Raw genomic sequence first — 12375 nt, 5'->3', positions numbered from 1 at the left:
CGAGCCCCACATCGGGCTCTCTGCTCAGCGGGGAGCCTGCTTCCCTTCCTCTCTCTCTGCCTGCCTCTCTGCCTATTTATGACCTCTGTCTTTTTTTTTTTTTTTTAAGATTTTATTTATTTATTTATTTATTTGACAGATCACAAGTAGGCAGAAGTTCTTCTGTCTTTGTCAGAAAGGTTTTTCAGATATGCATAAATTTGGTTTCTTTTTTGACCATATCTCTTTATCTGTCGGCCAAATTTTGCATCTTGTCTTTAATCCTTGCATATTTTGAGTGGTTATTTTGATCTCTCCGCCTGATAACTACATTATTTGAAACCCCTGCACATCTGTTCCTCTTGTAGATTCTCTTCATGTGGTTTATCTTCCTGATTGCCTGGTTATTTATTTGTTTGGTTGCTTATTTACTTTTGTTTGGTGGCAGACACTGTCGTGAAAAATTATGGAAATACATTCATACCTGAGATGGTGCTTTCCTCCCTGCAGAGAAGTTGTGCTTCCCTTCTAACAGGGAGCTTGGGATGCTGAAATACACCATCGCCTTAGTTCAGTTTCAGAAGTGAGACAGCTGGAGGCTGAGTGTGTGTCTGAGGGCCAGTCTCTTTCAGCTTCTCTCATTAACCATCTCATTCTTGGCAGTATTGACATTTGGAGCTGGATACTTCTCTGTTGTGGGCTCTCTCTTGAGCGTTTTAGAGTATGCAGTAGTGTGCTTGGCTTCAGACCATGAGTTGTGAGTAGAAACCCTCCCCTACCCCAACCACTGCATTGCAGCAGCTAAAAATGTTTGTGGACATTACTGAAGTGTTTGCCTGGGGACAGTCATCCTATTTGAGAACTACTGGTCTTAGTCAGAGTTCATCTGGTCTCTACTTGATAGGCCCTGAAGTCCAGTTTTTATCCCACTGTTCTGCGAGACTGTCAGAAGGAATTAATTCAAATCAAGTGTATTTCTAGTAACAGTGTTGTAATTTATAAATTATTTTTGATGCTTAGAAAAGTAGCCGTCATTTCCCAGACATCTAGTATATCATTGGCATCTAGAAAATTCAGCTATGTGGCCCAGCTCATTTCCTGATGTTAGATAAAATGTTCCGTAATAGTTAATCTGGTCTTTATTAGCGATGTTCCAAAGGTACACTGAACTTTTTAAATAACAAAGATAGTAGATAAATGGCTCTCTGCAATTGGTACAGTAATTTTTTCCTTTTTCAGGTCACCTACAATGGCTGGAGGATTGTTCGCCATGAACAGACACTATTTCAATGAGCTCGGACAGTATGACAGTGGCATGGATATCTGGGGAGGAGAAAATTTAGAAATCTCCTTTCGGGTAATTTTTTCATGTTTAACTCTGTGTACTGGAATATAATTTTTATCCACGACCTCTTATTTTCTGTAAGTTCTCTTTCATTATCTTTGTTAACAAACTGTCTTTAGTGAAGGCTACTTTATCATAATCCGTGATGGGGATAATACCCATTCAAAGTGTGGAAAGTATCTAAGCAGCCTTGTAAGAATTTAAAAGGGAAGGTTGTAATGAATGGTTGGGTATAATTTCAGATGTTTAAATGTGCATTTACGGTAGAGTTTTGTTCTTTGCCAGTTTATTCATCTTACTTGCTAACCCTAGACATAGATATTTAAGGTGATCGGATATCCCTGATTGCTCAAGACTGTCCTGGTTCACACCTGTTCTCCCAGGAAAATTATTAATAGCTCCCCATTCCACTTTCAGAAGTAGCTAGCAGAGTACTTTATATATCCAAGTCCCTCTGGCCCGAGGAAGGAATTAATCTCCTCTCCAGCTGCTGAAGTCGGGAAGATGGCGGTATGGGTGGGGTCTGGGACTCAGGGAACTGTGGGGGTGAAAGACAGTCTGCAAAGGGCAGAATGAGGGCAAGGGAAAGAACTCGGACTTCTCCGAACCAGCTGATGTCCTCACTCCCCACCTCTCGGCTCTGGGGCTCCATAGCAGATACCCCATCCACAACACTGTGGTATGTGGTACGTGTGTCATTTTGTTTTTTTACGATGTATTGACTGTAGTGTTTTTAAAAGGTAGTTTTTCATACGTAATCTTTTAGAATTTTAAAGTTGAAAGAAATAAGATATTGTTCAGTCTTACTTTGGACATAAGGTAATAGAGTTCCACAAAAACTAAAATATAACTATATAAAGTAACCCAGATGGCCAAGGTGAAATTTACACAAGAACTGAGATCTTTTGATTCTTAATCTAGAGTTACTCAGTGTGTGTGTGTGTATATATACATGTTTTGAGAAAGTACCAGTAATGAGATTAGAGGACCAGCCAGTAAGCATTCTTTGTCCCTAAGTCCTGAGGATCAAATTCCTTAATGTGTTAAAACAGCAAAGTACATGGTAAGTGTGATTTTAGACACAGGGTGGTAAAAGAATGGTACGCTATTTTAGAATTTAGTTTCTTTTTAATCATAAAGATATAATTTTTTTAATGTACCCTTTCACTTTCTTGTATTTGGTACTTATACAAAACATCTTGAAGTCTCACAAACACCTATTTAATAAAGATTAATTTCATGAAAACGCATACATTGATTTCATAGCAGTGCAAGGCAACTATTAATACATATTTTGCTTCTGACCAGATTTGGATGTGTGGAGGTAAACTCTTCATCATCCCATGCTCTAGAGTCGGACACATTTTCCGGAAAAGGCGACCGTATGGTTCTCCTGAAGGCCAGGACACCATGACCCACAACTCCTTGAGGCTGGCGCATGTTTGGTTGGATGACTACAAGGTGAGATTAAGTTACTCTGCTGGAAGGGTCTGCTTGGCTCTAGCTCCTTTGCAGACAGCTCTGGTTACCTGCCTTTTCATTCTGGCACATTTCTGTGGGACAATCTATGCTTCGGGGCCATCCCTTTTGTACATTTCTTTTCTTCTCATTTTTTGTTGTGACCCTTCTTCTAATTTTCCAAATGACCACTCTATAATAGGAAATACAGCCAACATAAGAAATTTTCTTGTCAGTGTCTTTATTCCTCTCACTCCCACAGAACGTGGCTCCTTTTCTTTGCTCCTTGGGCTTCACTGTGTCCCAGTCTTTCCACTTTCCCTGTTAGGCTCTGCACATGTAGTAGCACTTTCTCTTTCTGCTGTGATATTTCCTTTGTAACATCTTTATTGAGGTATAATTCACAAGTCATTTTATCACCCCCAACAAGAAACTCCGTATCCTTCAGCTATCACCCCCCTCATCTCCCACAGCCCTAGACAACTACTAGTCTACCTCCTGACTCTCTAGATTTGCCTATTCTGGAACTTTCCTACAAATGGAATCCTACAACACATGATCTTTTGTGACCACCTTAGTAAGCATAACGTTTTCAGGTTCATCCATATGGGTACCATGTAGCACTGCTTCATTCCTTTTTTATTGCCAAATAATATTCCATTGTGTGATTACACATTTTATCCATTCCTGAGTTATGAGAAATGCTACTGTGAACATTTGTGCACAGTTAATTTTTTTAAACATGCATTTGAGTGTCTACTGTATACCAGGCTCTGTGTCAGGTTTTGGGAAATGCACTGGGCATGGAGGTGTGTGCTGTCGGGAGAAGATCACTGCATGGGGAGCAGAAGTGGGGGCTTGTGGTCATGCGTCTGCCTCACTGCATGTTTCCTCCCTACTCCCTCATCTAGACTCCAGGCTTGTTCTCCATGTTCCTCAGCTTTGAGTCACACTGTCTCCCAGCTGCTCTCAGAAAGTGGTTCCCAGACCCATGTAAATGTTCAGCAGGGCAAAGCTGTTGTCATAGGCAGGTAACCCAGTATTTGCCGTTTCCCCCTTGCTGACCTTGCACTGATGCTGCAAAAGCAGCTGAGTCATAGAAATCATTGTGTTAGATTTTGTGCTCCAAGTGCTGTGAGTCACGCTGAGTGCGCAGAAAGCACCTTTTGCTGTAGACTGAAACACGTGGTTGTTTTCAAGGGAAAAGGCATGTTGTTTGAGCTGCGGGTAGTTGTGAGTTAACTATTCACTTTTCTCCACAGAGTACTTTTTATGTAAAAGAATGGCTCACAAACCATGGTTATTTATATTTGGATATTTGGCGCACATTCTCAAAAATGAACCAACTGAGCCTCTCACTTCAACTGACAGCATTTGTTGCAAGTGGAAAACTCATATTGATCCCTGGGAGCTTGATGGCTTCCAGTACTTAAATGCTCTTTTGATGAGATTAGGAATATTTATGAATATAACTTTTTATATTATATAGTGACATTTGTCAGTATTTGGAACTTCACCACCCAGGGAGCAGTATTTTCCAAATGACTAAAGTATGATGGTATAGAAATCTTGGTTGGGGAAAAGATCCATTCAGAGAGCTGGATAGAGCAGTAGATTTTAATGCGACCTACAGAAAGCTCAGTGATAACAATTTAAAGGTTAGTTACAGTGTGGAAAATGAAGAGAGTTTTGGTAAAATATCAAAGTGGGGTGCCTGGAAGGCTCAGTTGGTTAAACATCTGCCTTTGGCTCAGGTCATGATCTCAGGGTCCCTGGATCGAGCCCTGCATTGGGCTTCTTGCTATGCAGAGGGTCTGCTTTTCCCTCTCCTGCTCCCTGGCTTATACTCTGTCAAATCTTTAAAAAATATATCAAAGGATAGTTATAATTCTCTGAAACTATTAAAATATCCCTGGCATTTTAAACTATATATTTCCATACACTCAATATTTAAAAATCTGTCTAACCAAACATGACAGTAACAGGTTCACATGCAGAAATGAGAGTTCAGCTTGCTTTTTAGCCAAACATTGAAAAGATTTGTAAAACTGTAAAGCAATGTCACTGTTCTCACTAAATTTCTTGTTGTTCTTCAAAGCACGTTTATGTTGATAGGTAGTGAGTTATTTTTAACAAATTAAATGTTTCAACTTTCCATATGGTAAATACCAGTAAATAAACTCACACAAACAGAAGCTCCTTGGACTCAGTAATCAATTATCTTTGACACTCCAGAATCCTGACAGAGTCAGAACTGCCGGCCTCACACGTCGCCTGCCTCATTGATTCTGAGATCACATTTTACATGTTTAGCCATTTCTGAAATAGGGACGTATCTTAGAATTTAAGATGTCGTATTGTCAATGATGGACCTAATTGTGTGAAAAGTTCATGCTGACATTTTTCAACAACATCAAGAAAACACTGGCATGAAAAATAATTTGCTGATAATACTCATTTTAAGCAAAAAACCTGTTCTCTTATTTTTCCTTTTTCTTTTTAAAATTCAGGAGCAGTATTTTTCCTTAAGACCTGATCTGAGGACCAAAAGCTATGGAAATATCAGTGAGCGTGTTGAATTGAGGAAGAAGTTGGGTTGTAAATCATTTAAATGGTATCTGGATAATATTTACCCAGAGATGCAGATATCTGGGCCCAACGCCAAACCCCAGCAACCCATTTTTATCAATAGAGGGCCCAAACGCCCCAAAATCCTTCAGCGTGGAAGGGTAAGGAAGTAATATCAAAGTGTTTCATGAAAAGTTGTATGATAGCGTAAATGACATTTTAGACTTAAAGTATCATTTCAGTGATAGACTTTAGCTTGCTTCTGTTGTGTTCTTTGGGTGGGACCTTCCTCCACTCAGGTATTAAGACTTTAGAAACGTTAGTATCTCCACTGTTACTATTAACATCCTTAAAGAGTGAGTGACTTCTGTAAGTTACATGCTAGCTTCCAAGAGGGTGGATACGAACAGACCAGTGAAGGCGCTGTAAGTCAGTATGAAACTCGTTTGGCAGAACCAAGTCCCAAAAGGAGAAATGGGGCTGGTCTCTGCCATTGGGCCAAAGCGTTGGGAACCGACCCCAGAGAGCAAGTGGAAGATGGTGGCACAGCCTACGGCTCACACCTGGGCGGCCGAGCGGTCATGTGAGCTGCGCAGAAAGCCCACGACCTGCTACATCTCTGTACGTGTTCCCTTTTGTTTCTGAAGGACTCTGTTCACAGTTCTGTATCACATTTAAATTTTAGGGGTCTAGTCATAAAATCATACCTTTTTCCTGAGTCATTTCTTAGAATCTGCTTTCTGAAAGTAAGCTACTGAAAGTAGATACTCTGATGGTTGTGGGGTTTTCTCTTCTTTTGTGTTAAGGCAGCGCCCTGTAGGATCTTTCACCACGGCGGCTTTCCTCCGTGACTCTTCAGCTACAGAGCTTTCCCCTTCTTTTTAGAGATTACGAACAAAGTCAAGGTGTTAAAAAATGGACAGAACCGGGGTTTGTCCATGTAGCGGAAATGCTTTCCGTTAGCCTTCCCTCGCGCATCCAAGCTCCTTTCCCGCACCAGCCTACCCAGGCCGGATACTCAGTGCCTGCTCTGTGTTCCTCACATTCAGCTACATACTGTCTCGTTTGTACCTTTTATTCCTACTTTCTCCATTTCATTTGAAGGTTCTTCAGGGCTGAGATGTTTTAATTTCCTTCCTCCCCTCTAGTAGATTAGTAAACCTGTATCTTTAGGTAGAATTTCGACATGACACTGCTTACATATATTGTTAACATTACCTATAACCTTGAAGTCTATTGTGATACCCTATGTAGAGAAGCTAGAATTTAGGAATTAAAAAATGCTTCTGTTTTTATGACCTTTAAAATTCACAGCTTTGGAGTAATGTATTCACACTATGTAGCACTCTAAGGTATCTTCTGCCAAGAGCACTCTCTCCTTTTACAGCTCTATCACCTCCAGACCAACAAGTGTCTGGTGGCCCAGGGACGTCCAAGTCAGAAAGGAGGCCTGGTGGTGCTTAAAGCATGTGACTACAGTGACCCAAGTCAGGTGAGTCATGCATGCCTCCGGGCTCAGCCGGTCCTTGGAAAGTGTCCTTCAGTGAAGGGAACTTGGGGTGGTCCCTGAGGAGGGAGGGAGGTTTGGAAGACCCTGGAGATTTTACTCTTGACTCTCCTTAGCTGACATGGTTTAAGTAAGGAATGACTTTGTGTGCTTTGTATATTTTTCCTACCTTTGCTCCTGTGTGTTAGAAGCATCCTTTGTACTCTGCAGTCACACAGCAGGTCCAAAGTGGCAAAGGAGGGGCACCTGGGTGGCTCAATGGGTTAAGCCTCTGCCTTCGGCTCAGGTCATGATCTCAGGGTCCTGGGATCAAGCCCCACATCAGGATCTCTGCTCAGCGGGGAGCCTGCTTCCCGTACCCCACCCTGCCTGCCTACTTGTGATCTGTCAAATAAATAAATAATTTTTTTAAAAAAAGTGGCAAAGGAAGGGCAGGCACATTACAGAGGAAATGAATTATTATCTTCAGTAGAGTTTTCTCTGAAAGCCAATTTCTCCTAGTTTAGTAGTCCCATCAGAAGAAACCATAACAAAAAACAGTTTATTTCATTCACATAACCTGTTCTCACGTAATCTTTCCAATGGTGTTAAAGTAGGCCTAAAAATAAGCTAAAAACTTAGGTAAGTTTGGAACAGTAATATCAGACTGACTTGTATCTGATGGAAGTCTTATCCCCGGTTGTGAAACCGCACACCTCTGCGGTCCGAGCACGTCACAGGGAGGGGATTTTCATTCCCACTTGCGTGCCAGGGATGGCCCCAGTCAGGACTAAAATGGTCAGACCATGTGTGTTCTCTGAAATGTCATAGAAGCCCCTCTATATCTAGGGAAGCTTGCAAAGGATGGAAGATGTCATCCACACTAGAAAATAGGATTCAGAAGGGGTTCTGTGCTGTGTCTGGGTCTGAGAGGTATCAGACTCCCGGACACCAAAGTGTCCAGCTGGACTGCTGCCTCGCTGGCTTTGGTTACATGAGACCACTGAGCTTTGTTCCAGAAAATGGGAGAAGTTTGAAGAAATGGAGTTACATGCGCCTGTTTGTTGGGATCACGTAGATCTGTACTGATCCTGTAACCACCAGCCACATGGAGCTCTTTACATTTAATTAAAATGAAATAAGTTATGTGTTTCCTCATGTTGGACAACACAGGTTATAAAACATGAGCATGGTTGCAGAAAGTTCTATTTTTAGAACTGTTCATGTTAATGGAGACAGCACACATAAATTTTGGGCCTGGAGGTAGAAATAACTAATGAGTAAAATAATTCAGAGATGAAAGTATATTCCTTGTGGATTTAGTGAAGGTGCAGTTTGGAGAATAAGTTATTCCTCACTCTTGTCCCGTTCAGCCAGTTTTAGGTCTTTGTTTCTGAAAGATCTGCACAGAGATCTGACAAAGATCAAAAGATCTTTGTCCTGAAAGATCTGCACATCTAAAGAAAAAACCCATTTCTGGGCCCTCCGAGGAAATCATCATCTCAGCCTAAATGCTGTGGTGATCTGGGGTTAGAGCAGAACTTTCCCAGGATGACGTGTGTATGGGCTCCTGCGTGCACGGCCCAGCTGAGGCATGTGTGCGCGGACAGGCTGCGCTGCCTAGGGATGGGGAGCACCGCAGGACTGGGAGATGCTAGAACTAGAAAGGTCTCCAGTCACGTGCTCAGTTAACTGAGTCAGTTAAATTCAAAGTTAACCACTGTTTCGGTTTCTTCCTGTGATTACACTTCCTGTTCTGTGTCTGTTCGTTCGTTCATTCCATTTTCAGGTGGCGGAGCTGACGCTGCGTACACGTGACTCAGGGTTGCGGGTCTCTCCCTGCTTTCTGAGACACGTGGAGTAGCCCCGGTCTCCCCCCACGGATAGGTGACCCGGGGCACAGCCCAAATTTCAGATCTGAAGAGGACCTTGGAGTTTTCTGATCTTTGATTCTCTTCCTCAGATTTGGATTTATAATGAAGAGCACGAGTTGGTTTTAAATAACCTCCTTTGCCTGGATATGTCAGAAACTCGCTCTTCAGACCCACCACGACTCATGAAGTGCCACGGGTCGGGAGGATCCCAGCAGTGGACCTTCGGGGTGAGGAGCTTGCCGGGGAGGATGGGAGCGCATGAGGAAGCAGGTGGAGCTAAGCGGGGGCAGGGCAGATGCCCTCCTAGTTTAGCTGACAGAAAGTAGTTCTGAGTTTGTCGTATCATTAAATAAAGCATCGGAGCTAGTCCACATGTCTTCTGGATCTCTCTGTCTTCTCTACACATTCTGGCAGCAAAGCCTTTTAAGTTAAAGCCAGGAATTGTGGGTATATTTTTCTTGCTACTTTTTTTCCAGAAGAGTAATCGGCTGTACCAGGTGTCAGTTGGACAGTGCCTGAGAGTGGTCGATCCACAGAGTCACAAAGGCTATGTTGCGATGGCGATCTGCGACGGCTCTTCCTCACAACAGTGGCATCTGGAAGGTTAAGCGGATGTGGCGGTCGGCGTGGTAATTCATCAGGGTCCACCTCCGCTGTGCGCTGTGAGGCTTGAGAAGTTGCTGGTTACAGGAAAATCCCTGAAATGATTTTCTGATTAAGTAGAACCACTTTTGAGAGGATAAGACCCAGATGTACTAGAGACTGGCGCACAGATGGTCATCAGAAAGTGAGGGAATCTGTTTTACCAAGACATTAACATCACTTCTGAGCTGCTAAGGAATTTCTTGCTGATGGTGAGAAATTAGGATACAGTTTTAACTCTATAAAGGGTCAGGTTTGCACAGAGGACAAAGCCAGGCAATTGGCGTTTCTGTTCACACTTATTTATGCTTTTTAATCCCTTTAATAATGGAATGGCATTTCTCTGATCAAGAACTTGTCATGATTTCTTTTTTTAGAAGGACTTCACAGAAACGCATTTTTTTTTCTTTTACTTATATTATCATGTCCTAAATAATTTTAAACAGACTGAATCTACATTACTTTTAACTTCAGAGGACCTCCTTTATAAGATTATATATTTAAGAGGCAGTTAACTATTATAAATTATTTTGATGAATTATGGTACTATTGACATTAAAATAAAGGGTCCTTTTGATGATTTATGTGGGACTTTTTGTCTGCTCTTCTTGTATTGGGGTCTCTGATCTGCGTGCAGACCACCATGTGTGTATCACATGATGAGCGCGATACCTGGGTTCGGCTAGTGAGTCAGTAAGTGAGGTCGCAGCACCATTCCTTAGCTTGAACTGTGTGAACTTGATGCTGAAAGTCTGTGAATTTGGATAGTTTCCACTAAAGCTGCCTATGAATCATCCAGGTAGAGTTGCTAAGTAGGAATTTGGTACAGAGGTCAAGATCCATCCTCAGAAATCCAAATTCAGATTACTGATTCAGTTTCATTGCTGGTCATCGGTCTGTTCAAATTTTTTATTCCTGCTTCAGTTTTGGTAGGTTATGTGTTTCTAGCAGTTTGTCCCATTTCTTCTAAGATGTCTGATTTGTGGGCATCTAGGTTTTCATAGTCTGTTACAGTTGTTACTTCTCCTCTTTCATTACTTTGTTAATTTGGGTCCTTTTTTTTTTTTTTTTTAATGAGTGTGACTAGACATTTATCAGTTTTTCAGAGAAACAGTTCCTGGTCTCATTGAGCTATTCTGTTGTTTTTTTAGTTTCCATATCCTACATTTCTGATCTTGACTATTTCCTTCCTTCTGCTGTGTTTATTTCCTTTAGGTGTAAGGTTAGGTTTGAGGTTTTTCTTGCCTCTTGAGGTAGGCTTGTATTGCTGTATACTTCCCTCTTAGAAGCACTTCTGCCACAACCTGAAGATTCTGGACTGTTGTCCGTGTGATTTTTTTCTTCTTCAGTAGCATGTTCTGTAGCCTTCATGTATTTGGATTAACCTCCATGAAATTGAATCTGTAATCAAAAAACCCCTCCCAAAAGTGAAAGTCCGAGATGAAACAGCTTCACAGGCAAATTCTTCCAAACAGTTAAAGAAGAGTTAATACCTTTTCTCAAACTTTTATTCCAGAACATAGAAGAGGAAGGAGAACTACCAAACTCCTTCTGTGAGGCCAGTATCACTGTGATACCAAAACCAGATTAAAGACACCACAAAGAGAGAGAACTATAAGCTAATATCTCAGATGAATACAGATGCAAAAAATCCTCAACAAAATATTAGCAAACCAAACCTAACAATACACTGAAACCTCCTACTCCCAATTCCAGGATGCAAGGGGGTCAGTATTCACAAAACAGCAGAACCATATTATCATTTCAGTAGATGCAGAAAACAGCACTGACAAACTATAACATCCATTCATGATAAAAACCCTCAACAGAGTAGGTCTAGAAGGAATATACCTTAACATAATCAAGGCCTTATATGACAAATCCACAGCTAACATCATACTCTGGTGAAAAACAGCTTTTCCTGTAAGGTCAGGAATAAGAGATGTCCACTCACTGCCTTTATTCACCATTAGTGTTGGAGTCCTCGCCACAGCAGTGAGACAACAACAAAATACAAGGCTTCTGAACTGGCGAGGGAAAAGTAAAACTCCCACTATTTGCAGAGGACATGATCGTATTTGGGCCCCCCAAAAACCGCTAGAACTGAGAAATGAATTCAGTGAAGTCACATAATACAAAGTCAGTGTAGAGAAATCTGTTGCATTCCTAGACACTAAAAATGAAGCAGCAAAAAAAATTAAAATCCCTTTTATAATTGCACCCAAAACAAAATATCTCATAATAAACTTAACTGAAGAGGTGAAAGGCCTATACTCTGAGAATTACAAAGAAATTCAAAACGACCCAAAGAAGTGGAAGAACACCCGTGCTCCTGGACTGAAAGAACAAATCCTATTAACATGTCTGCGCTGCCTGAAGCAGTGCGTGGACCGAATGCAGCCCCTAGCAGAATAACAAAACCCTTTTTCATGAAACTAGAACAGACAGTCCTAAAATTAGTGTGGAACTGTTAAATACCCCAAATAGCCCAGGCAATCTTGAAAAAAACTGGAGGTATCACAATTCCAGATTTCAAGTTCTATTACAGAGTGGTAATAATTAAAACAATATGGCACTGGCATAAAAATAGATCAATAGAATAGAAAATTTAGAAATAAACCTGTAATTATATGATAAACTAGTCTTCAACAAAGAATAAATACAACAAGGGGGAAAAGGGCAAGTTAAAAGAGCAGAGAAACAGAAGAAACATTAACATTAAAGGTCAGAACACAAATGAAATAGAAAACAAAAATAGAAAAAAGCTGGATTAAGATCACTGAAATGAAATTTATAACAATATAACAAATTGGTGTTGGGAAAACTGGTCAGCTACAGGCAAAACAATGAAACTGGACCACTTTCACGATACACAAGAATCAAGTGGATTAAAGACTGAAACGTCAGATCAAAAGCCATCAACATCCTTGGAAGTGAGCATAGGGTGCTTTCCCTGACATCGGTCATAGTAACATTTTGTAGATACAGCCTCCTAAGGGAATTAAAAGTAGAAAGAAATTTTG

The 12375-nt window shown here is 41.1% G+C and overlaps 1 protein-coding gene across 1 annotated transcript in view; it reads left to right on the top strand.

Annotated features, from left to right (window-relative positions):
* The window catches only part of GALNT11 (polypeptide N-acetylgalactosaminyltransferase 11), a 53770-nt gene extending 43834 nt beyond the window's left edge, over window positions 1-9936 (top strand). The window contains exons 7-12 of the mRNA XM_059396062.1: window positions 1219-1336; window positions 2633-2785; window positions 5293-5511; window positions 6738-6842; window positions 8800-8937; window positions 9187-9936. Coding sequence (XP_059252045.1) covers window positions 1219-1336; window positions 2633-2785; window positions 5293-5511; window positions 6738-6842; window positions 8800-8937; window positions 9187-9318 — 865 coding nt within the window. The 3' untranslated portion in view covers window positions 9319-9936. The remainder of the gene's footprint in view (window positions 1-1218; window positions 1337-2632; window positions 2786-5292; window positions 5512-6737; window positions 6843-8799; window positions 8938-9186) is intronic.
* The last annotated feature ends 2439 nt before the right edge of the window (window positions 9937-12375 follow it).

Source organism: Mustela nigripes, chromosome 4 (genome assembly GCF_022355385.1).
Source record: "Mustela nigripes isolate SB6536 chromosome 4, MUSNIG.SB6536, whole genome shotgun sequence".
NCBI lineage: Eukaryota > Metazoa > Chordata > Mammalia > Carnivora > Mustelidae > Mustela > Mustela nigripes.
The sequence above is the reverse complement of the archived record's forward strand: the minus strand, read 5'-3'. Positions and strand labels throughout refer to the sequence as shown.